Genomic DNA, 27,361 nt, shown 5'->3' with positions numbered 1-27,361 from the left:
CTAAAGCCTAATGGGTGCACATACAGCTGCCAAGCACACCCCGGAGGAGAGGGTACCACCCCATCTCTCCCAGCTCCTCTCCTCTGCCGTGCTAGGGTCATCGCTCAACACAGGCAGAATGCCTGGACTTCCGACCAAGTTACACAATAACTGTGTCTCCCAATGTCTTTCTGTATGTGCTGGTTGACTTAAAGAGAAATTCAACTGGACAAGGCAATGGACCGAGAGAAGGGAAAATAATGTATCTCAGACCAGCATGGATACGGAATCAGCTCCAGAGAATCTCGAGATCCAAATGCAAAGTGTGCAAGTGAACATGATCCCTCAACTTTACTAAGTTAAGTCCCCTAAAAAGGAAAAGAGGAGAATCTGAGAGGCGAGAAGCAGGAGGCACAGCTCACTATCAAGAGGTCATGTTTACTCTCAGTTTTCCATCAGTGACTGCCGTTCGGACAGTTCTTTATCCGCACTAGGTATAACTTATCGATTACTATTTGAGGGCTCCAAGGCCAGAGCCACAGTGGAGTATACCAAACACTCCATTCTTATCCCATCCTCTCTTTCCTCTGCCCATCTAACATGGCGATCTCAACTATAGCGCTACTGCAGAATGCCTGCGTTATATACAGGATCAAATAATTCTTTACAGAAAGGAGGAGGGACTAACAGCTCCCTCCCAACCCCTATCTACAGATGTCAGTAAGACTTCCTCCAGGATTTATGACAATTTAAAAAAAAAGTATGCAGGGGCTTAGAAATCAAGATTACTAACTGTTCTTCCAGAAGACCCAGGATCAGTTCCTGGGACCCACACGACAGACAAGAATCCTTTCTCACTCCGGTTCCAAAGGGAGCTGATGCCTTCTGGCTTCCACGGACAGTGCACATGCGTGGCACGCAGGCATGCATGGGGTAAGGCATCCATACAAAATTAAGATAAATAAATCAGAGAAAGTATGCAGCTATCGATTACTCTGTAGACAGCCAACCACCTCTGAAAACCGTGCTTCAGTGACAGAATGGGACACTAGGGTGAGCAGCACTCACAGGACATCTAACTCCAGGGGACTTTCATCCGAACCCCACAGAGCTCATCCAGTGGCCAATGGCCGCCACGGATGGCAAGCCAGGGATACCACATGTATGTTTAGCTTTAAGTTTGCCCTGAGACAACTTAGGGAACCCGTAATGCGCACAATAATTGAAGAACGAGAAATATATTTAAATGACATGGGCAAAAGCCGGCAAAAGAATGTCTGAACCCAAGGCCAGATTTTTAGTAAGACTCAGAAACAAGCGGCGGCGGCGACAAGGTGACACGAGACGACAGGGTGACAACACGAGACGACAGGGTGACGACACGAGACGACAGGGTGACGACATGAGACGACAGGGTGACGACAAGAGACGACAGGGTGACACGAGACGACAGGGTGACACGAGACGACAGGGTGACACGAGACGACAGGGTGACGACATGAGACGACAGGGTGACGACACGAGACGACAAGGTGACGTGAGACGACAGGGTGACATGAGACAACAGGGACAAGTGGCACCGCGGGGATGGGTCGCGTAAATAAGCTGATGAAATACAACCTCATCTGACCTTAACAGACTATGGGCTTCGGCCTCTTTCAGGAAATGCTAGAGACCGTGCTGTACACCATGAGGGTGGAGAGGCCCAGCGCACATACATGCACAGCACTCCACTTAAAACAGCCATCCACAGACACCATCATGGACGGGGCAGCCTTAACCCAGACTCAAAAGCTAGCAACCATACAAATTACCAACATCATCTAAATCCCATGAGCACAGGCTGGGGAGCACCGGAGGGTACCAATGCTGACGGCCATAGCAATTATATTCCTGTTATCCTTTTTACAAGTCTTTCTGTTTTAAGTATACTAATCATTTAAGTATGTGTTAGTACAATAATATAGCTCCAAGAAATCTTTTTACTATCATAAATAAAGTGGCAGGGTAAAGGCTGAAATGGAGGTGGGATGTGCCTGAGCCACGAGGAGAGCCTCCCGGGGTCTCTCCGGTTGAAACGCTTCTTCATTTTAAAAACTATAAAGTAAAATGTAATTAGATTCTCATGTACTCATGGAAGCCAATGTAATTACGCGGGAAATCACCCTACAATTGTTTCTGCGCACTACATTTGCCCTGCACTGGGCAAGTGTGCCACCTGTCACCCTTTCTGCCATGGAAACTTCAACCTCAAAGAGCCATGGTAGAGAACTACAGCTGTGATCGCTACCCCCCACCCCCATCCCCACTGTCGCTCTTCAGGAAACCTTGGCTTTTCACCAGGAAGTTCCTTTACTTATGAAACAATGCTTTCTCACTCCAGGCCTATGTCCTTTTCTGTAATGAATCTATCTGAAAATGGCTTTAAAATCTCAACAAGCAAACTTTTCAAATATTTTTATGTATTATACTTTTCTGTTCAAATTAGTGAAATTCCAACAGTCTTCCTTTTAGTTTAAAACATAAATAAAAGATTCAGCGTATTTAGGAAATAGCCTTCCTTGCTTTTGTTACACAGTGTATAATGGAAATGTTCTGCATGGACTTCAGACCCAAGGCTGCTCTGGTGCAGTTCACTGTGGTGCTTGCGGTGATCTGAATGAGAACAGCCCCCACATAGACAGAAATGTTTGAGCCCCAGTTAGTAGAGCTGTTTGGGAAGGTTAATAGGTGTGGACTTACTAGAGAAGCTGTATCACTGGGGGTGGACTGTGAGGGTTCAAAATGCCATTTCAGACTCAGACTCAGCCCCCCCGACCTCCGCGAGCGCGCGTGCATGCGTGCGGGCATGCATGTGTCTAAGTTTGCTTGCGGATCAGATGTGAGCTCTCAGCCACTGTGGCAGTGCCTGCCTGCCCACCCTCCTGTCACCATGCTTCTCACCATAAAGGTCATGAACTAACTCTGCGATTCTATAAGCGAGCCCTCAATTAAATGCCTTCCTTTGTAAGTTGCCTTGGCCATGGTAACTCTTCGGCAACAGAACAGTGACTAAGACACTGCTCATCACTGCCGTCTCGTTTTCTGGAACATTATTGGATATCCTGGAGACTTCTCGGGCCAGTAAGTGTCAACACAACTACTGCCACTTCAGTGGAGTGGGCGCCCGGTGTGACAGCTCACCTCAGATACTGCTTCAAGGCACTTGTTACTGTCTTCACCTCCCAATCTGTGGAATTCTCCAGGTCCAGCTCATTGCACGTTTTTACATCTGGGAACAGCAAAGGAAAAAAAAAGGTAAAGACCTGACCATCCAGAGATCCAACTATCTCGTAAAACTTCCAATTTTAAGTGGCCAAACGACAGTTTCTCAAGAAAAGTATTGTATGTAATCTTTCAATGATAGCATAAGCTACCCTCTATTTGTAGATAACCCTGGCGCTTCAGAAAGTCTTCAGGAGAGAAGAAAGGATCTAAGACGTAACTAGGCGAGGAGGAATGAGACAAAGTAAGGCATTTCAACAGGGCAGCTCCAGGGAAATGAAGCTGCCGTTCGGCAAGCAAGAGCTCAGAGTGCGTGAGGTTTGCCTCCGCTGGTACTGCCACTGCGTCCTGTGTATTCCCCGAGAAACACCATCACCATTAAGGTAAAAGAATGTTAAAATGCAGCACATCAGTGGGAGAGGGAGTAACTAGCCTGGTCACACACTCTAACACTTGTATTTGTTACAGTAGTTCTCTCAAGTTTAACACATGACCAACCCAAAGAGAAACACCACAATGGAGACTCAAAAATGCTACTTAGGGTTTAATCTGACTGTCTATGGATAACCATTCACTCCAACATTACAAGCCATTCACCTTCCTGGGGGAGGCGCCACTGGCATTCATTCACTTTCAATAAAACCAGGTCTCTTTGTCCTAGAACTGGGTTACTGATACTTTCTTTCCTTTAGAGAAATAGCTAGTGCTCCAAAGGAAAGGTGTGTAGCTGGGTGGTGGTGGCACACACCTCCAGTGCATGAAGGCACTGTGACTTCAAGGCCAGAGTGGTCTACAAAGCTAGTTCTAAGACAGCCAGTTGTACTCAGAGAAACCATCTCAAAACAAAACAAAACAACAAAAAACAAAACAACAACAAAAAAACAAAACAGAAAACAACAACAACAACAAAAAAACCAAAAACACCCTAGGTGGGTTAGAGGGGAGCATATGTAAGAATAAACAGGAAAAAAAAGATGGAGGGGGGGGGGGGCGGTTAAAGTGTTAGTCTAGGTTGAAATAGAACGACAGGACCGTAGTAAAGGCAAACACTCTGAGCATATTACCTACCATCCTTGTCCTCAGGGCCAGCACGCCCAGAATGCCCTGCACACCAGCATGGCCGGAGCCTGGGTATTCAACTGCCGAGCTTTAATTAATGCTCTACCTGGACCAATAAATCACTCCAAGCGAGGGAATCCCAAATGCACCTAAGTTTCCGATCCTCATCTGGACCAAGGAGATCTTAGCATAGTAAACGTTCCTATAAACCGGTGTGATATCCTAGCAAATGAAGGATCACAGGCAGACTTACATGAATTATTAACACTACATCACTGCCACAGCCAGGGTTTTACAAGGAAGGACATTCATGGTGGTCCTCTTCCCAAAGGAAAACAGGTTATAAAGAAGGGCATCTCTAGCTACACTAAACCTGACAGGCTTCCCACACTCCTCCAGGGAGAAGGAGATAATAAGCAACTTACAGAAGAGACTCCTCCTCCCTCACTAAGAACAGAGAACTAGCTGTTTCCAGATTTCCGGTCCCTCAGTGGACAATGGTATCTTGCTGGTTCTTCCTTTTTAGAAGGAAGCTAAAAGGAAAGGCTGTCCAACTGGGACCAAGGCTCCCGCTGTGGCCACTGTATGAAGAGCTGTAGGCATGGGCGTGACCACAAAGGAACAACCGTCCATGCTGGACTCAGACCTTCTGAAAAATCAAACAGGAAGTGATGGCTATTTTACGCCACAACACCACAAGTATGAGGTCAATTACTCAAAGGTCTGGAGACTTCCTAGGCACTTCAGCATTTCTTGATTACAGCAGCTGACAGCAGCAGGCAATGAACTACCATGGTGACTGACACCCGATACATTTTGATCCGTCCCTACAATCCAGAACTCATTTGTTATTGAGCCTGTCAGACAAGCCACAGATATATTCAAAAAATCAAATTAAGCACCCTGATTAAAGATGCAATCTTTTATAACTAGGACTAAATAATTCTGTTCTAACAGCTTTGCCAACCAATTACTTCTGAAACTGAATATTCTGCCTCTCATTAAGTCAATTACTTAAAAATCTCGCTTCTACAAGTCAGATAACATTTTCAATAAACTTATTACAAGCCAATCACCACTTTAAAACCCATGAGGCCTCTAAAGGAATTTTTTTATTTCCAGTTTCTACCAAACTATCATTCTGTATTTTGAGATTCATATTCCTTCTATGGAAAAATAAGGCATCCTTCTAAACTCGCAGAACAAAAGCAGCTGTCACTTCAGAAGGTAATGACTATGTCTACGTAATTAATCATCTATTAAATGCTCGCTGTTTTCAAATAGCTCAATCATCCCTGGCAGTCCTTGGCAATCAGTGGGCCAGGTGGAATGTGTTAATTTATTTAGGATTCACACCCAAAATATGTCTAGAGTGTTCATTCGGGCTATGTGTTCCGCCACAAGGGAGAGCCCTGCGTTTCCTCCCTGACCAAAGAACAGCATAACTCGTTAGTTGAAAATCTAAACTAACAAGCACAGAACCAAAGAGCTGGCATCTTATTACTGTACTAATGTTTCCTTCTTGTGTGACCTTGGTCACTGCTTTGAAGCTGGAGGTGCGTGCCCCACGCTCTGTGCAGAGTCTGACTAACTGGGAGTCACTACCCTGGCCACCGTGGACGTGGGCCATTTTTTCTCCTTTGAAGAGGTGAAGAAGCAAAAGGTGCATCTGTTATGTAAATAATGCTTCATCACCTCGAATCCTTCCCGGCTGCACTGCTCACTTTGCTCTGCTCTGTCAGAGAACTGTCCGACAAAGTAAACCAGAAAATAGTTTAAATCAAAATTCTGTGATTTTTTTTTTTGTTTTCTACAGTTCTGTGTCTAAAAGGCAGTTTAAAAAAAAAAAAAACACTCCGTCTTTTGTAAACCAGGCTGAGAAGTAGCAAAATCTAGCAGACCAGATATGCTAAGAGCACATTTTCTCCAGGTTTCCCCTGCTCTGCTCCGGTTTTGCTCTAATCTAGGAAGAAGAAAGACTTATGGGCACTTCTACCTCATACCAGTTCTCCGCCCCTAATTGAGGTAACTCATCTTCTCGCTCTTCTCTCACCCAGAACTGCCACAGTTTCCCAAGACGTTCCTCCGCCTGCTGTCTTTCTTTGCCCTCCTCCTCATCTGTTCAGAATGATTAAAACAGAGAGAAAGAAAGAACACCTTCTCCCCGACTATATGTGCCCTGACCTACAGACAGCAAGGGGGCAAGGAGTGGAGGGGGCTTCTCCCCGGGAGGAGAGCAGTCACTCAGAGGCTGCAAGTAGGGATCAAGGAGAGCTAGAAACTGAAACACCACCGCTGGTCCGCAGGCTTCTCCTGGACCTGGCCTGGAGGAGGAGGAGAAAATGTCTCCTGACATCTCCTGTGGGCAGAAGAGGAAGTGGAGAGAGCAGGACGAAAAAAGGATCTGGAAGGACAGGAAGCTAGCTGAAAAGATCTAGGACAAAGGGAGAGAGGGGAACAGGAATGGGGAGAAACATTCTTATCTATTTTAATCTTAAAAGGGAAAGGGAGAAAACGCCACAGGAAGGGGGGCAGCGAGGCTAACATGCAGGAGATGAGGCAGAAGTCAAGCCCTGGGAATCACCACAAACTTTTCCATCTGTGTGTCTGAGAAGTACTTAAGACATTTGAAACGGAAATGATAAAAGTTCATGTTAAAATGGCAATCTTTTTTTATAATATCTAAACAGGTCTCAAGTAAATACGTCCCTCTTCTAAAAATGTAAAATGGTTTTTCCAAGATGCTTAAAAATTCAATGAGTTTTCAGTTTCCATGAAGAGAATTCCATTATCGATAAAATGTGCTCTGAAAATTTTACAAATTTGAAATGAACATATTACTTTGGAGAATCCCCAGAAGACACTGGTTGGCTTTAAAAAGAAATGAAGCATTTGGCAGGCTCATGCCCTGCCTCCTTTAGGATATGGCCTTACACAATGTAAACAGAAAAGTCAGTGAGAACATCTGCAGGTGTGAGGGCACGCTCATTGGAACTCTAAAACGCTTTTCAAAGTAATATTGAATCACTGAACATTGAATACCTTATCAGAATGAAAGGGATACCTTAAGAAACTCTTAACTTGGCCGGCAAACAGTGAGGACATCTATTTTCTCAAAAGCTAAGTTTACCGTTGGTAACAAACTAGCACAGCGTCTACACTCTGGGCAACCTGATTCCTATTCCCTGTTACCCACAGATTAACAAACCCACATTGTAGAGTCCTCTTAAATTAATTGTTCAATGAGGAAATAACAAGTTAATATCTTTGCTCCAATTCTCTAACTTCCTCTGTTCCTCAATGTTACCGAAAACACACCACTTTCCCTGCCAGCACCTGAATGACATTCTAACATGACTGTGTCTGGACTTCTCTGATAGAATAAAGGTGGTGGAGAAGGTGTCTGTGTCTATGCACATGTTTATTTGTATGTGTGTGCTCAGATGAACTCATACATGCATGCACATACAGAGGTCAGAGGTTCAGATTAAGCATCTTTCTCTGTGACTTTTTTTTTTTAAAGAAACAATTAGACTGTATCTAATGGAACCTTGAGCTCACTGTTGGGGCAGACCTATGGACCAGTGAGCCCCCGGGCTCCCCACAACCCAGCAATGGAGTTACAAGTAGTTGTTTCTAGGTAGGTCTTAGGAACTAAACTCACGTCTATACGCTTGGACTGCAAACACTGCTGAGCTGTCCCCCAGAGCCCTCCAAGCCATGAACTTTTGAGGGCTTTGCAATTTTAAAATACTTTGTGAGCTGAGCAAGTGGGGTTTTTTTCCCCCACCAAGAGCAAAGGAACTCCTATTGGAGCTAAACAGTGCTGTATTTGTAAAATTTTGTGAGATTAAGAACAAATCTGAAGACAATTGAACACTTCGTGGTAAGCACCGGAATGCCTGGGTTTGAAGTTTCCTTGAATGTGAGCAAAGGAGTGACCAGATAAAGCCTCGGCTCCTTTGGCCGATTTACTCCAAAATGTGCCTTTTTGCTTAAGTGTATTCTGATAACAACATCATCTTCCAGTCTTAAGCGCTGTAACACTAAGTTAGCGTTTCTAATTTTAAAATTAAGTAGAAGCACATGCTGCACGCCCGTTAAGTTCTTCCAGCTGCTCCTGGACCACTGGCAACCCGACTATTTAATCTGGAGCCCACTAACGGTAAAAAGGAAAATGTGTCTGTCCAGAATTGCACACCCAAGTTAAACCAGAGGCAGAAAATGGAGACAGCCCGTGAAAGTGAAAATGTTCTAGCAAAGCGAGCAAATGGCGATGGGCAACTTTGCCTGTGCTCCGTGGCTTGAAACGTGCTTGCTTATGAAACTCTTGATTCACACAACGCCGAGGAACAGCACTACCCAAAACCTGTCGCTTGGTTTATTCGTCTTAGTTTACACTTTCAAAAGTGAGCTTCTCGTACAAACAGATTCAAATGAATTCCCCGCATACCTTGGGAGCATCCTTGGTGTTGACTAACTAGAGTGAGATATCAAATAAATTCTTAAGTAGCAAGGCCAAAATGACAGATCTGTTTAATAGCCAGGCCCTCCAGGCTGATGAGCTGTGACCACCCCTCAAGGGAAGCCTGCTCTGGGCCAGGGGAGACACAAAGCATCTTACAAGTTGCAGGGAACTGACGGCAGCAGGTAAAGCGAAAAGTGCTGCGTCATTCACAGAATGTCTGGGGCAATGGAATGAATTCACTCCTGGCTTCCTCCAGTCTGCGATGCCAAGGAACGCTGTGTTATCAGCACAGATGGAGCATGGTTCTGGAGAGGAGCCTGGTAAGAACTGCAAGCAATGAATCCCTGAGACACAGGTCCTCCCTGACACATGACAGTTAGGGAAACTATAAAAATGAGCGAGTCCCAGTGAGCTTGTCTAGCCAAATGCACTGTCAAGATTCTGGACAGGCAACCTGGAAACCAAGCAGAGCCCAGAGGCCTGACTCCAGCCCTACTATGAGAGGCATCCACCTATAAGCTGCATTCTTCTACCTTATTGTTTGTTAAGTACCAGGGATGTGGATAACCTCAGCCTCCGCTGTGGACACAACCAACCCAAGTAAGTGGTACAAGACAAGATGTATTCCTAAGTACACCAGATATAACTCTTAAATATTAAGTTGCAAAGTCAATGAGCATAAACAATAAATGCATGGAAAAATGATTAAAGAGGCATACCCATCAACATACTCAGAAGTCTCTGGACCTTTGAACTCACCCCCACAACTCTGTACAGTCCTTGGTCATTTATACCTATTGAGAGAGACAAAGTGTTAGCAGATTACAAGACCAGTGTATTTTAAAAGCTATCAAACAGCTGCACTCCAAGATCTCCACTAACTCCCAACAGCGGCATTCCTGCAGACTGTAAAAATATCTGACAAAACCAAGTATTCGTCAAAGTAGTGTATCAGCTTTGTATATGAGCTGCGACCAAAAACGGCCACAAGAAGCAGAATTCCACAGGGATAGGAATGCTCTCAGCCGTAAGAGCACACTGAAGCACAGCCCAATGCACGCCCATGGTTTTGCTTATTTACTTGCTTTCATTTCTCTTGGGAAGTCTCGGCCCTTTTATTAATATGAGGATGAGCCCATGGGAAGAAAGGTGATTTTTTTGAAGACCAGGCACTGAATCTGTCTTTTTAAACAACAGAGTTGCCATATACTCCATCAAAATAAATAAATAATTCAACTTAATGTGTTCACTCTCTGTGGAAACCTGAAAACCTTGAGTACAAAAGACAAAGGCAAGAGAATCCAGCATGGCTTCATGTCTTGAACAAGTGTAGAACCAATGTCTTCGTGTGGACGCTCGTAGGCACCAACCAGTAGTTAAGTGACACTCGGACACGATCAGGAAGCTACAATGGGGAATTGGGTTAGGTGAGAAAATGTGTTTTAAACCAGCACATCTTAAACGTTTCTTGAGAGATTTGCCTTGAGGGGGCGAAGGGACGGATGAAATATCCCAAAACTCATCCAACCATCAAACCAGGACTCAAGAACTGGGAGCTCACCGTGGCAATCTTACTGCTTCTTAGATCTGAAATGTTCCTAACAAATAAGACATTCTGAAGGGTGGCTCTGTGTCTTTACTCTCCGAGAGTTGCAGCTTTCTGAGTGCTAGCCTTCTGCACTGCAAACATTAAAGCTAACCAGAACACACTGGCTGCCAAAGAAATGTCTGTAATCCCCAGCTTTCGAGACACGAAAACCCGGTCACCGAAGACCGTGTTTGCCCACAGGGACTACGCTCTTAACCTCCCTGCGTGCTACGGCAACATGGCTAATGCGGGGTCTAAAGGTCGGGGTTCAGCTCTACCTAGTAGTGAGCACGTCAGGACACCGCTAGCTTCTGGGTGGCCTAAGAACCAGGGTAGCATCCCCTGTGCTAAACTGGGATGGGAAGAAGATGGTGCAAACACACGCTTTGTAACTCACAGCACACCACAAACACAAACTTTCACCATTCACAGTCAAAATCTGTATCCTCATTCTCTTGCAGTATTTATTCCTCTTTAGCCATTTTTGTGTGGGGAAGCCAAAGGCAGACATCAAGATGTCTTTGACCCCAACTGCTTCTCTGTCTCAGTAGTTTCTGAGGCCAGGTCTCTCTCTGATCCTCCAGCTCTCTGTTAACGGACAGACTAGCTGGGCGGAAACAGGAATGGCAATCGTCTGTGCCACAGGGCACTGTAGCCGCCAGTGCACACTGCCATGCTCAGCTTCTATGTGGGCACTCGCGTCCTCAGGCCTGAGAAGTGAGGATGTTACTCACTCTGAGCCGTCGCTGCCACACTGTAGTTTCCTTTTTTACTTCTTCCTTTTCACCCTGGCAATACTGAGATGAACCTTGGCCTTCTAGCGTGCTAGGCAAACACTGCACCTTTGAATTATACCCCCAGCCCATCCTTACTCATTTTTTTAGCTTCTCAGCTAGTGTGTATTCAGTGATGTAGGTTAAGGAGGTGCTATCAGTTATGGACTAATTGTGAAACAGAACTATTTACATGCTAAACTTCTAGTTTAAAGTTCTAGTTCCTAACTGCATTTAATTTTTTTACCTTTAATTTTATTTTTTTATGTGCATGGGTGTTTTGCCTACACATATATGCATACACCTTGTGCATGCAATACCCAAAGAGGCAACCTCGCTCCCCGTGACTGGCTGCAGTGGAACTTCTATGTGGGTTCTGGGAATCACACCCGATCCTCTACAAGAGCAGTCGGTGCTCCTAACCATTAAGCCATCTCTTCAGGATCCCTGTGTTTAGACAGAGGATATTTTAAAGACGCATTAACTTCAAATATACAGTGTAAACACTTAGAAGAAAGGTTTTGGGGTACAGACAGTGACCAAGCAGACCGCATGAAGACATGAGAAGACAAGCGCCTCCTACAGGCAAGGGGGAAAAACCCATTAGAAACAAACTATGCCAACTACTTACTAAAGTTTCAGCTCCCAGGGATGTGGAAGAAATCACTTCTGTGTATAAACCACGCACTGTATGATCCTATGCTGTCACAGCCTGAGCCCAATGACTGACACCCCTTCTCTCTCCACGTCTCATTAGAGCCAGGAGGGCAGAACTAGCCCACGGTCTAGACACACCTGTCCAAAACAGTGACGATCCACCCCAACAGCAGAGAATCTCCTCTGTAAGGAGCAATAGCTACAGCTGAGGGGAAGGGCAGCGCCTCCACACCACCACCACCACCACCACCACCACCACCACCACCACTACCACCACCACCACCAAGGAGAAAAAAGCAAAGGAAACTTCCAAGAAGCAAGATCAGAACATCCAATCCGCAAAAGGGGAAAGGACTAAGCCCGGCTCCTTCCCACGCTAAGGGCACGGGCTGGGGGTTTAAACACCCCAGGATCAAGTAGTTTCACCTCAGTGACAGAAGTCAAAAGAGCGAGATTCTGTGGTCAAACAAACTCGGGCAATTATGAAAGAAAAGTGGCAGAAATAGAGATGACACAAGCATTCTTACTATGATGATCACTCCGGGCTTTTTTAATTGCTGTCAGATAACTGATCAAGTTCAAATTCGTCAATCTGTGAGAGCTAGAGTTAATAACTATCACATATTAATTAAGAACAATTAAGGGGGGCTGGGGATTTAGCTCAGTGGTAGAGCGCTTACCTAGGAAGCGCAAGGCCCTGGGTTCGGTCCCCAGCTCCGAAAAAAAGAACCAAAAAAAAAAAGAACAATTAAGGAAGAATGAAGCTCCTCAACGTAGTTTTTCCTCCTGTACAAAGGCAGGTTGGAAATGGCATGTCAGACATCCAGTCTTATAGGATTTTCTGTTTCTTCTCACTCTGCTCTTAAAGTCTGCAGAGTGACAGTATCCCTTTCATCCGGGAACACGTATCTGCTCACGGCAACATACTGGTCCCAGACAGTGGAGCACAGAACTGATAGGCCAAGCTACAGGTGAGTTAGCACAACTTCACCACCTTCTTTTCCAAAATGCCCTCTTTCAATCTAAAGATTATGCCGAGAGCTAGAATTTTGAAACCAGCCTTAAGCTCTTCCTAATTTTCCACATTCAACAGGTCAGAGGATACTAGGATACTCTTCCTATGCAAAGCACACTGGGCACATGCTAAGTATGAAAATATCCTCATAACGAATTACAGCCAGGATCCACTCCACCAACACCCTTGCCCTTTTTAGTGGTGCAGAAACGTCTGTATGTCCTTCCACCCCCATTTACCCTGCACATCCACAACAGGCCCTGCCCCCTCTATCTACTGTCCCTCAGTTTTACTCAGAACAGACTACAGGCAGTCACCTGCAAATAGTAGAGTTCAGGCCATGTTTCGTGGACGTACTGAGGCTGGTATCTCAGCTGCCAAGACCACTGATCCCCAATGTTTACAAACGTACCCCTCTGCCCTGACGGCTCACTCAACAAGTGCCACTTAGGATCCCAGTCTCCCAAGGCAAAGGGTAAAGTGAGCTCTCACTCAAGTCAAATCCAGGGAAACTCAATTTTCTCATACTGTCTCACAGAACTCCGCCTAGTTTGTTGTTGTTGCTGTTGTTTTGTTTTGTTTTTATTTGTTATCACCATAACTCGCACTGAGTTCCTTCCAATTTGTCGTTTCATATACTTTAAAACAAGTCCATACTCTATTGCTCACAATTCCTGAAACCGACGCTGAGTGCTTGGCCTGGTCCCAGGTCAATTCCTTATTTTATTCACTCAGTGAAGAACTTCACCTTTACTAAAGAAGCACATACATACAGTTATGTATTGTATGTTCCCTTTCGACTTAAAAAAATCTAAATCCCCAAACACAGGCCATCTTAAGCGTCTTTAAACAAATGCAGACCTGTATTACACCCGCGGTTTCTCCTCCGTATTACATAGCTGACCTAGAAAAATACTCATTTAACTGTGTCTTCTGTTCTGCTTTCACGGTAGCTTACGTACAAAGAATGGGTACAAAATATGTATGTCTCAAAATTAAGTCAAACTTATAAAGATTAGGGCAAAATAGAATTATGACCTGAAAAAGTTAAAGTAGACAGATCATCAAACATTTTTCAGGACACAAATGCTCAACAGTGCATAATGGTAATTTTCTGAGTTAAAAACTGTAATCTTCACAATGGTTATAAAGGTTTCCCTTCTCTTCATCAGCAAGGTAAACATGGGCGAACCTCCACAGTAGGGAGGCGGAGAGCTGCACGTCTGGCAGCGGCAGCGGTGCTGAAATCCACCGATCTCACATTCTGCTCTGCCGTGCATTCACACAGGGACGCCCATCTTCCACACAGAGAGGGTCCAAGAGCAAGGACAAGGCACCTCGTGCTGCCTGCTTGCAGTCTGTTTCTTCTCAGAACCTGAGAGACGCAGCTCATGTGGAGTCCACTTTGCTCCAGGGAATCATGAAGCAACCAACACTGGCAGCACCCACTGGCTCATGCAGATGACGAGGAAAAGAGGAAGGAAAGGAAGTCACCTGGGACCAAAAAAGAATCGGATGCAAGAGGAAAAGATGGTTGGTGAGAGCGTCCAGAGGCCCAGCAAGGACGGCAGTGGCCAGGCACTGAACTGGGGAGCGGTGATGAACAAGGGGCACCGGATCACACGCCTCCGAGGAGGGCGGGAATAAAGGAAAGAGGGCTGTGAGGGACTGGGGAGTGAATTAATAGTGCACAGTACAGATAAAAGCTTCGATTCCTTCATGAGGTGGAGGCAGAGTCTTTGACCTAATTACCTCTCAACTCCACTGCAGTGTGGACTGAATTTCCAAGTCACGGACTTAGTCAGTCAAATTCAAACAATTGCAAACTCTAGTCGACAAGTAACGAAAGTGAATAAGAAAACAGAAAGGGCAGGAACACACACACACACACACACACACACACACACACACACACACACACACATCACTTTTGGAATAAAGGAAGCAGACAGCAAACTATGGGAAACGTAAACAGTGAGACTCTAAAATGAGCAGGAACGAGAAGCACAAGGCAGCGGGCTATGGAGTGTGTAACATCTTCCTTCCTGAGAACTGAGTGCTTACAATTTCCAGACACAGGAGTAGACGAACATAAAGACACTGGATGGCCATGAGAAAATTAACTTAAAGGAGAGTAATCAGTCTCCAGTGAGGTTTCAGGAGGAGGCTCTCCACTCAGTGATTCTGCTACGCACCTCACGTGCTAATCGCATCACAAACAGACCCAGTAAATGAGTGGATGAAATAAATGGGTAATGGACTAATAACCTGATGGGTAGTCCAAAGGACAGAGCAAGAACTGGGAATGCCCTCATTTTCCAACACATTTATCTAAAACAGGTATGAGCGGATGATGTGACCTGAAGTGGAGTACAGGCACTGCAGTGCAAACAGGAAAGGAATATTTTTTAAATATTTTACAGCTGCATGATTCCACAGAAACAAATGATCTAATTCCACCCACTCATTAACCAACATGCATCCAGCTCTCATCTAGCAACCTATGGAGAGCCTGGCATGTGACAGCATGTGTCAGACTGTGTGTGAAGACAAGAGAGGAAGGGTCATTAACGTTCACGTTCATAATCACAGGACTTACATCAGAAGTCTTCAATATTTCATTTTCAGTAGGACATGTATGTATGTATGTATGTATGTATGCACACATACACATACACCTGTGTATACCCAAACACAAATGCAGCCTACATATCCCACCAGCATTGCAAAGGCAAATTTTCATATGAATTCTATTAGGAAAAACCACATAAATTCATGCATATGCAAATAGTAAACATTATTTTTAGTATATTCTAATCAACGGTAAGGTAAGACTTGAAAACAAAAGGGAAAAAGTACCATATATGAAATTGATAAAAATTCTGTGAAGAAATCTTCACAGCATGGCCAAAAATTACATGCTAAATAGGTAACTAAAAAGATGGTAAGTTCACAAATATTTCATGTTATGGAACAAAAAATTTAAAACTATGTTGCATATATATACATATAAATGTAAATGTGTATACATACATATATGTATGTATATATATGTGTGTGTATATATATATACACATATACATATATCCTCAATAAATGCACACCCAAAAACCTGAATAGAGTAAACCTATCTGTTTCATTGGGTTGTAGAAAATTAAATCGTCTGATACACAGATACCCTCATCAGAAACTGAGCCATATGAGACAGTTTTGGGTTCAGAACTGGCATTAACATCATCTTAAATATAAGCCAACAGAACTAATGGAGTTGCTGTGTTTTCACGGGGCACAGATCACCTCAGGCTCTCTGTTTCCTTAGTTCTGAAACGGAAGAAGAGGAGCATGCACCAGTTCACCTCTAGCTCACGTGAAGTAGCGCAAAGAGCTGCTTGCTGAGTGGTAAAGCACAGAACCAACCGCAGCTGTGTGAGGGAAGCTCCACACAGAACTTACAAACCTGTTATCCCGTCTAGACCTGGGCAGCCCCGAGGAAACAAACCAAAATCCTAATGTCACTAGATACCAATCCTTACAAATTAAGGTTTCCTCCTCTGTTTCTTGCATCTTTTTTCTATCTTTCCTATAATCAGCCTCACTTCCCCTCAGAGGACCTTTCAACTTTGTGATGGCGGGACTGGTACGTCTCCTTTTACCCTCAGATGTCAAACTGGAAGGAGCAGGAAAATACAAAGGACATTAAAACTAAGAGGGGTGGATCTAAGGAAGGGTGGGACTTACGATGCAGGAGAGGAGAGATGGGGGAGGTAAAAGAAGGGTGAAATCCCCATACACTGTACAAGCAGACACTAACAAGGGAAAAGTTAAGCAATGTTTAGTTTTTAACTGTGCTATAAAAAATTAAACCTAATTACAAAATAGCTAGGTGTAGTATTAAACATGAAAGACATGCTTGGCTGTGGCCCACATTTATAAAACACAGCACATGCTAGGAAGAGAATCAACATATACTTAACAGAAATGAGTCACGGAGATGTGTATCTCAAGCCAACAAGACGGTACAGTAGTTAAAGGCCAGTAACCCTGTCACCCCGAGCTCAGCTGCCAGACCCCCATCTGGTGGTTACTCATAACTCACAAGCTGTCCTGTCATCTACACGCACATTTATATATATATATATATATATATATATATATATATATATATATATATACACACATATACATATATACACATATACATATATATATACATATACATATATATATACATATATATTTCCTGTTCACCAATAATATTTCCCAACTTATTGTCCTACACGCTAAATATCTGGTTGAAAGAAAGAAAAACATTAGAGACAAGAGTTGGGGAGATGATTCAGTGAACTGAATACTTATGATGTAAGCTAAGACTTCCCAGTTCCTGTGTAAAAACAAAACATTCCCGACAACTAACATTCATGGGCGGGCACCTCTGCTAGCTCCTTCCTCGGGGTCTTGCTATCAGTTGCAAACTTGACTTCACATTCTCATTTTTAAAATGCACTTATTAGTTCTTTGAAAATTCCATACTTTCTATACTGGCTAGTTTTGTGTGTCAACTTGACACAAGATGGAGTTATCACAGAAAAGGAGCCTCAGTTCTGGAAATGCCTCCATGAGACCCAGCTGTATGGCATTTTCTCAATTAGTGATCAAGGTGGGAGAGCCCCCCTGGTTGGTGGTCCTGGGTTCTATAAGAGAGCAAGCTGAGCAAGCCAGGGGAAGCAAGTCAGAAAGTAACATCCCTCGACGGCCTCTGCATCAGCTCCTGCTTCCTGACCTGCTTGAGTTCCAGTCCTGGCTTCCTTTGGTGATGAACAGCAGTGTGGAAGTGTGAGCTGAATAAACCCTTTCCTCCCCAACTTGCTTCTTGGTCATGATGTTTGTGCAGGAATAGGAACCCTGACTAAGACAACAGGCATATAAAACATCGGGGTCATGCTCACCCCACACCTGCCGTCTCCTTACCCACCTCCCAAATGCATGTTCCTTAAAAAAAAAAAAAGCGTCCACTGAGTCCAATCTCTGCCATCTTTGTATGCATGGGTATGGGGTCCTCACTGGCACATGCCCTTCCTTCTCAACATTCCTCACCCAAACCAATCAGTAGCTGCACAGAGGAAAGAGGCAGGCAGTCTGGCATGTAACAGGAACTATGAGCCACACTCATGGCTAACATCCAGCTCCTACCTCCCAACCCAGCACAAGATCGAGAAGGTATAAGGCAAACACCAGACCTAAGCCAGGATTTCTGCACATGCACAAAGCTTTATCACCTCTAACGTGAGCCTCGAATGTGGCAGGCTGTTGGTTTATTAGAAGCTACCTTTGAAGGCAGATCAAATGGACCACACACCACTACGGCTGCCCTTGCTTCCTGTTGTCTGTTTCAGTGTCGACAGCCCCCAGACTCACGACTCTCATCCGCAACCATCCATACCGGCAGGTGAAATGCTCAGGTGAGACCAAAGCAAAGCTACGGGAGAACAGAAGAGCTCCTAGGCTCCGAACTCCACAGAAGTCTAAGTCCTACCTGTCCCTGGATCTCAGCGGTGGCTACGACTCACCATGTGGGTCCGTCAGTCTCTCCTCATGGTTCGATTCTTGACAAAAGGAACGTGCCACACAGTGTCCCCAGTCTGAGCTGTGAGACAGTGGCAGGCTTCCTCTAACTTGTTCTGAGCCACCAACAGAACCAAGCTTATTAAATAATGTATTTGCTTGGCTACCTCCTGAGTTGTCTGGAGACTGAGAGCATGTGTAGCCCTCTATGAATTTATCAACTCAGCTGTCTCCTGGAGTTTAGATAGGGTCTGATTGAGATGCCACTCTGACATTTTATCTCCCAGAAAGAGGCTCGTAAGGTGTCATGGAGATTCTCAGGCACAGGGCAAATCTTTCCTCAGCCGCTCAGGCATCTGCAGGCCGTACAGGACTGTGTACACGGAGGCAGGCGTCACTCGGGGGCCAAGAACATGCTGTCCTCACTTCCAGTTTGTACCCAGCACCATCTAACATGTTCCAAACCTGTCACCTTCGTACACTTTCCTTCTGCTGAGGTCCTCGAATGAGCCTGTTGAGCCTCTGTCTCCCTGAGCACACGGTGGTGAGGCCTTCAGACCTAAGCCACTTGGATGTGAGGCCCCGTACGCAGCTTTCTACCTCTGAAGTTTCCACAGTCGATCACAACCCTCCTTCCACTTGAGTCCCTGAGGGAAGGCACCATCACATAGCACTCACATGAGAAACTCATTAAGACACTCGAGCTTCACCCGCAGAGAGGAGGCTGCCGTTCCGTGCCTTCTGTCTAAGTTTTCTGGAGTGACTAAGTTGGTCACAGGTCTCCCACATGGATTCCCTCATACCACGATCCCCTGAGCTCTCTGTAACTGTCCTTTCTGAGGGTAGGGCAAAGGTGCTGTAGATTAAACCAGGGGCCTTATACAGGCTGACTGAGTGATCCACCACTTAGCTATGAGCCATCCTACCTTCTATTAGTTACAGTTCCTTCGGACTTTTTTGTCCTCACTATCGTCCCCTCAACACAAGGACCCATTCGGATTCTATGATGACCTCATTATAGAATGACCCTTCACACTTCACCTCTGAGACGGTTTCCTTCTCTCTTCACAGCTCCATCTGAACTCCTACACATATGTCACATGAACCTTGGATTCCGAGAATCTAAAAGCAAACGCTATTCCTCACGAACTCACTGCTCACCGTGCACCTCAGCCTGGACTGAATCTATCATGGGCCTGGCTTGGGACATTAGTCGGCTTCTGCTTCCACTTCCTTTCCTTCCTGTGGCCATCGGGCCCACAGTACGTTTTCCTGTCAGACGTCGCCTCTTGCCCGTCCCTTCTTGCCTTATTTCCTCGTGCATCTGATAGAATGTCAACCTTTTTTTTTTAACTATTACAGAAAAATATGAAACCTGTATACATTCCCAACACACTAGCACATACACACAGCATTATATTTCCATATGTATAATGAGATTCCCATCATTATTTATAACAGTGCTCATTTCCTGCAATGTTCTCCCTGGTGAAAACATTTCATTCTTTCCTTCTGGCAACGAGAGCTCACCGGCACTTCTTACAACCACCATGCTAACTTGCATGCTATCATGCCCCACCCTGCCCCACCCCCAGCCTACGGTACCCACCATTCTACTCCTGACTTCTGTGACAGCCACATGCTCAAAACGTCTATGAGTGAGGTCATGGAGATGCAGTCTCGTGCCCGCCTTTTGGCGCCAGGCTTACTTCCATTAACCTAGTAATCTTTGGTGTTGTGGCAAATGGCAAGACCATGTTTTGTTGTGGCTAAACAGCTCTCTGTATGTACACATGAACTACACTGTCTGTGTCCAGTCATCAGCTGGATGCCAAGGATGCTCCCATTTCTTGGCTACTGTACACAGTATCCCAGTGAACACAACCTGTAGTCTATGTGACACGCTGGCCTCACTTCCTCTGACCATGTAAGCAGGAGTGCGACTACGTGACCATACAACACTTCTATAATCAATGAAGCATCTCCATGCTGTACATATCCTCCTTTAAACGCTAACACCTCTTAGATAAATCATGTCTGGAATCCCAACAGCCATTCTGCCGACCACCTTTTACCATCTGATCCTCATCAGTCAACTTCCAGACTACTTTCAACATACTGCTGTTCAAACTCATCAACAGCTCACACCAGCCTCTGGAGGTCACATGCAACCCAGCCCAGCAGCTAAGATCTGTTCCAACACATTCAACTGTTCACAAAGCACCTTCTCACACAAGCCACCCAGCACAGCCAGTAAAACCTTGCCTCAGCACCTTCTGTTCCGATATGCCTCTCTATAGCGTAGAGCAGGTTGCCTACGGCCTTAGAAATAGTGTCCCCTTCCTTTATAAGGAAGAAAGGGTTTGCTTGCTATTAGAAAAGATTTGAGTTTCCTCAACGTCTAGGTTTCTTGCACAGCACAACTCACTCTTATCATAAGAGGCAGTTATATGGCACTCTTGGAGGTGCTGTTGGTAACTGAGGGTGAATGAAGCAAGCAGAGACAGAACTCTAGCAACTGAGGCTCACATGCGGACCATCGTCTCTATGCAACTGAGGCTCACATGCAGACAGTTGTCCCTACTGCAACTGAGGCTCACAGGCAGACCATCGTCTCTATGCAACTGAGGCTCACATGTAGACAGTTGTCCCTACTGCAACTGAGGCTCACACGCAGACCATCGTCTCTATGAAACTGAGGCTCACATGCAGACAGTTGTCCCTACTGCAAGAGTCTTTTTTCTTCTAATGGTCTCCAAGAAACTGCCTGGGATCACTCATAAAGAGGAATGCAGAATAAACTCTCAAGGATGCCTGACCGCTACTACTGATTGTCAACTGGACAAGACCTAGAGTAACCCACAGAACATGCCTTGCATTGCATCTGTGAGGGAATCTGAGTTAGCGTAGACTCTGGGCATGCCTACTGAGGTACTTGTGATCAGGTTAGCTGAAGTAGGAAGGAAGATAAACTAGATCCAGTCCTTCCATGGGCTTGGGTCTTCAAATGCATAAATAGGAGGAAGCTAGCCTGAGTACATTGTCTATTTCCTGATGCTGAAGGTCATGGGACCAGTTGCTTCAAGTCCTTGCTGTCTTGACTTCCTCACTACGATGTATCTTGAACTCTATGAGTCAAAATAAACCCTTCCTTCCTTACATTGCTAGTACATGGTGATCATCGGGGCACAGTAAAGGTAACTGGGACACCGTAGTTGTCTTAGAATTGGCTGAGCTCATCCTCATCTTTCAGTATCTTTCCTATACACGACTGAACTACACCAGTCACATGTGTGGCCAGCAAAATCAACGTATTAAAGTACGCAGGGATGGATAGGAGAGCCAAATAAACTCATCACAACACAACTCAGGCTTAAGTGATGGAAAATTTTGACTAACATAAATTAGAAGAGAGCCTCAGGCACAAGGCAGAAGTTGGCTCCTGCTCTTTGGAAGCCTTGCTTCATTCCTCCCCACGCAGACAAAAGCATCAGCCTTGCCTTGAAACCGCCATATGTTTTCTAAGCAGCCATGGCACCAGGTAACAACGAATTCCAGGCAACCAAGCAATCGCCCTCTACTCCCCTTCTGTGAATTTTCCAGAAGCCCAGAATATTCAACAATGCACGAGAAAATGCAATGGCCACACTGTTCTCCGAGCACCTTTTCTTTACCATCTGTCCCTTTTGGTACTCGAGACAGCCTACTGCTCAAGTGACTACATCATAGTGAGGAGCAGAAAGGGTACAAACCCAACGAGTTCATTTTGCTGCTTGTTAGAGAAGACACACACGACGACTGAATCGTGGGAAGTCGGGGGAGCTATTCAGTACGTAGGCTGCCATGAGGAGGGAGAAACGTGGACTCCTCCAGCCTTGAATCAGCAGTGGCACTTCCCTAGCGTCAGCAGCACCAATTGCTAAGTTTACCTCCGTGCTGGGGGGGTTGGGGGATGGTTGGTAGTGGTGGGGGAGTGGAGATGGGGATGGGAATTCAACGTGTCCCATTACCACAATGGTAGAGAAGAGACAGAGGCAACAGCCACTTTCAGTGATAGTAAAAGGAGGATGAAGATATGAGCTGACATCGCCCAAGCTGAGGTGCTAGTGAGGTCTGGCTTTAGAGTCCAGGAACATCCACTGCGACAGGAAAATAGAGGCATTAAGATGAGACATCACGGGGCTGGGGATTTAGCTCAGTGGTAGAGCGCTTGCCTAGGAAGCGCAAGGCCCTGGGTTCGGTCCCCAGCTCCGAAAAAAAAGAACCAAAAAAAAAAAAAAAAGATAAGACATCACAAACTTACCTGATTTTGGTGTAAACACACAAAACCAAGACCACTAACCTGCAGCAAAAAAAAAACTAACCAGAGAACTCCACCAAGCTCACAAGTTTCCTGTCTAAACACGCGCACAGCACGCCTTGAAAATACGCCACTGCTGTTTTCTTGCCCCTGTGCTACATCCAACCACACACATACCCACCGTTAGATCGTTCACCTAATTACTAGACAAAGTTCACTCCTATTGCATGGATTCCAGGGCCTAGGGACATGAGGAAAACCACAGGTAAACAAAGGAAGAAGGAAAGCTGGAGAATTCTTCAGTGAGAAAGGAACCACTGAACAAGATAAGAATTAACCACCCCTCGTCAACCTTCCACCACAGGGACATGAGGTAAGCAGGGACATGGGGAAGTCCGTCCTTTTGCAAACATTTACCCTTACTAGTTTAACCCTTTACTTAAAGCTAACAGCTTCTCCCAGTGAGTTTTCTGAAGTTGAGAAAGTCGTTAATTGAGGCAATGACTATTCCAGCCTGCCTGGCTCAGGCTGCAGCGTTTCAGCCTTGCTTTTGCAGTTCTGCAGGCGCCTCTTGGCTCTCCAGTCCCTCCCACTGAGACTGTCCTCTGCTCCCGCCCACTCTCACCTCACACCCATGCTGATTAAAACAGAGATGGCGCACATGGAATTTGCCCTCGGTGAGGTGAGAGTACTTTGCAAATCACGGTCAAATGCTGCCACTTCACTTGGGCACCTTACCACCCAAACACGCCTCCAAAGATTAATAGTGAAACTGTACGTTATCTTCTGGAAAAACTCATCCTGGGCCCCCACACCGGCTGAGCACTATATGGAAGCAGCACAATCCATCCCCAAGCCAAACATCTGAAACTCCACTGTTGGGAGGAAAAGAAGCTACTTAGATGTGACAATCAAGGTCTGTCCTGTCTTTTCCCTCCCATGAATTCGCAGCTTGTTACAATGCTGAATCTGATAGCTGACAGCTTGCCTGCGCCAACATCTTATGCCTTGCTCCAGAAAAGTAAAGTGAATATTCAAATTATGCACATATGGAAGGTTTTAAAGAGAAACTTCATAAACAAAATCGACATACAAATTTAGTTTTAACATAATGACTATTTAAAAAAAAACAGCAACTAAGATGTTTTTAAGCAAAAACAAAAAAAAGGATTACTGTTTTTGCTTGCATTATAGTACATATACCTCAAAATTAGGTGTTATGCACGCCCACCGAGAAAAAAAAAAGTCCTGGGCATGTTTCCTTTCTAGGAAGGGGAGTTATTTACTTGAGAAAATTATGTAAGCATATTTCACGCTCTAAAATACTTCACTCTCTTCCATATGCAAGATGATCTTTCTCTGTCTTCTATATTACCCATTCATAAAGATGCTGACATCAGCTCCTATATATGTTACATGGAAATATTAATTCTAACCACATATAGAAAACCGGCCCTTCCAATAACTTTATAACCTGTAATTTGTCAACTCGCCAATATGACATGTCGGTTCTCTCCCTCGGATGCCGGAGCCTAAGCAATTGCTTACTGAGTGCTTCCTACGCACAAGGCGCTGCATGTTGACAGAAAAAGAAGCACACAAAGGGTAAGGAAGACATTTCTCCATTCCAAGGAAACAGTAGATTCTCAGAAACAAAATAAACACAGGAAATGGAATTAACAAAACCAGGGGCTGAGCAACAGAGGAACAACACAAATGTCTCCGGATTCAGAAAAAAAAAAAAAAAAAAAAAAAAAAAAACTACAGCGGGGGAGAAAAACATAATGGTGGAGAACACAGGGAAGCTCCTAAAGCCAGCTCATCTCCACAAACCAGGTGAGTGAAAGCATACACACAAACTCCTGTCACATTCTTTATAGAAGCTAAGGGCCTTCCAAAGCATGGCTTTGTACCTCACAGGAGCTTAGACCTCAAGGCTCCCAGTCACTCAGAGGAGTGACTTGGAGAGCCTGCTCCACCAGACTCCTCTCGCTTGACTCACACCTCAGGTGCAGCACATTCACTCAAACACCAACACCTCTACCAACACTCCTGGGCCCAAAGCCCACGGCAGCAGGAACCTGGACAATTCTCCTTCCCCTGTAGAATTCAGACCAACAGTTGGGAGATGCTGTTTTGCCTCCTGGCCATGGGGCAGCCCCATGCAGAGTTTTTAAGTCTTGGTAAAGAAACCGTGGACTTGAATTCTAGTCATGCTGTGAGAGATACAACCTCAGGGCCCTTGGAATGATTTCCCATTATGAGATAAGCAAGAGCCTTGGGAGTCCAGAAGCAGAGCGCCTTCCAAAGGCCCATGTATTGGAGGATTGGCATCTAGGAAGCAAGGCCTAGCAGAAGGTCCCTGGGCCAGCCCCAGGGAGGCCTGGAGGAGGACTATGGAAGCCTTCCTCTTTGTTTTCTTTGCTTTCTAGCTATATGATGAGTGGTTTTACTACACAGTCCAGGCACGCTGTGCTGTTTCACCATGGATCCAGAGCTAACAGAGCAACTGATCATGGACTGGGACCTTCAAAACTGAGATCCAACTCTATTTATTCATTCATTCATTCATTCAGTTAAGTTGGATCCTCCAGGCCTCCATGAATCAGGATGCTCCGAGGACAAAGAAGAATGCTAAGCCATCATTTTCCTCAGAAACACATACAGAGCAGCACCCCATCCCGTGAGCCACATCACAGCTGCACAGGAAAGCTCACATCCAACGAGGCGGGGGGCGGGGGAAATTCCTCCTCATCGAGGACAGGTCAGCTACCCCCACAGGCTTACGGAAAGTAGATGTCACATGAGAGAAGACAGGAGGAAGGGACTACAGCAAAGCACTGAATGTGAATGAACAGGAACCATGCAAATGCTCCTCAACTCCCCTAGGCCTCAACTGCATAGCATCTAACAGGCTAATCTCTCAGTTGGACACACAGATCTGACTACTTTTAGACCTTTTAAAACAGAGGTTTTCCTATAAATCCCTATTCACATACAATCCCTAAAACTCCGGGAACCCGGTGAATAGGTTTCACACATTACTCCCACGGAAGCCTCCCATGGCTGTTCCTGTGCCCTGAAAGCCAAACAAAACCCCCCTCTAATTCCACAGCTGCTCTACTCCTCTCAGGTTTCACTACCTAAAGCAGAAACCAACAACAGTCCTTAACACACTTGGAATCCATAGGCACAAAATGCAGCAAGGATGTGTCACAAATGTCTATGTGTCCCTGATCCTCTTCCCAAAGTCCTTGCAGCAGTCCGGTGAGTATCCAAGCACTATGTGACCAGTGATGTCACGTGGTAGCTCTGAACTATGTGCACCTCTGCCAACTTGGTCACCCTACTCAGGGAGCAGTCCAGCCTCTGTAGCTTCTGCACATGTCACAGCCATTCCTTTCCTGCTAACCGCTGTAAGCCTGCTTGCTCTTTAGCGCCCTCTAGCACCATTGCGGGGAAATGCATTAGGTACATGCTTTCACTACGACCAAAGTTTTGTGTTTCCTTCCCAATCAAGTTTGAACTCCCTTAGCTACATCCTGTCTACATCTTAGTCAATAATTCTCTGAATGCCAGGATATAACCCTCATCCCTTAGATCTAAGAAAGTCCATTCCTACACCACAGTCCCCAATTAGCACCGAGCCTTCTAACCCGTTGTCATATGTAGGATGATGTCATTACGCAGGTGAAGGCAGGTACAAGATAGAATGTGGCCTGTCATTGGACAAGAAGGAAAGATGGGCGGGAGAAAAGTTTGAGGGAAGAGGAGGAGACTGGGACGGAAGGGACTGGAGAGGGGAAGCCACCAAGAGAACATGGAGGCAGGTGTTAATATTCCACTCTGTATTTACAGGTTGTTATGAGTGTTCTTAAGGGATGGATGTGTACAGGGCTTTGGATGTCTAGGTGGGCAATTATACTTATCAACTGGATCAGAGGTTATTGTGTTGTGTGTTCTTTCATGTGGCGATTTAATTGAATTCAAGAGAGTATGTGATGGTTGGAGACACATGTATGTCTGGCATGGTGACAATCTGCCTTGGGAACTGGATGGGTAGAGAGACTGTTGCCAGGCTCAGAGAGAAGCCATCGGCAGTGTGATATGGGATGGAGCAGAGTGGGTGAGAGGCTTTGCTGACTGAGATGAAGATGTCTACCGGATGTCTTGGGGCACTACAGAGCCGGACCTAGTGCGGGATAAAAGACAGAATTTTTATATAATTTTACAGCAACAGTCATACACCAAGGTTCTCCTAAACTGTGCAAACTTGCTACGTTTTTATCTTAGCACCTGCAATAATTCAATTACTTACAAATCTTTCTGCTCTGTCTACTATTCCTGGTTTACGGGTATATGGAGCCAACTTTCACTGTCTATTCCAAAGGCCTGGGGCGAGGCTCTGTACACCTGGAGATTGCTCAATAAATCCTAATTAACAGACTGGCTTCCTTCCGACTGGCACGAGGGCGAAACCACGGCGGGTTATCTGTTACTGAGGAAATGAACACTGCGCCATTTTCTACAGAACGCTGTTTTATACAGGATTAAATTGGACTGTGTTTTAAGTAAAGAAGTTAAGAAAAAAGATTCCGAGTAGCAGTCACTAGCAATACGGAAGGTAGTAAGTGTGCACCCTCTCTCTCCAACACACACAATGCTTTTCCTAGGACAGTGCTTCCAGAACGTTATT

At 45.2% G+C, this 27,361-nt stretch overlaps 1 protein-coding gene across 18 annotated transcripts in view; it reads right to left on the bottom strand.

Moving 5' to 3' along the window:
- The window catches only part of Arhgap10 (Rho GTPase activating protein 10), a 261,750-nt gene that overhangs the window by 99,522 nt on the left and 134,867 nt on the right, over positions 1–27,361 (bottom strand). For 12 of the 18 annotated variants that reach the window (XM_017601359.3, XM_039097986.2, XM_008772531.4 and 9 more), the window contains exons 14-15: positions 9,490–9,564; positions 3,163–3,250 (exon numbers count right to left, since the gene is read on the bottom strand). In XM_017601359.3, the coding sequence (XP_017456848.1) occupies positions 3,163–3,250; positions 9,490–9,564 (163 nt within the window). Of the gene's footprint in view, positions 1–3,162; positions 3,251–9,489; positions 9,565–27,361 lie in introns of those variants that run through there. The other 6 variants (XR_005496688.2, XM_039097987.2, XM_063278285.1 and 3 more) reach the window with 3 other exon arrangements.

This window comes from Rattus norvegicus, chromosome 19, assembly GCF_036323735.1.
Source record: "Rattus norvegicus strain BN/NHsdMcwi chromosome 19, GRCr8, whole genome shotgun sequence".
Lineage (NCBI taxonomy): Eukaryota > Metazoa > Chordata > Mammalia > Rodentia > Muridae > Rattus > Rattus norvegicus.
This window is presented reverse-complemented; position numbering and strand designations above follow the sequence as displayed.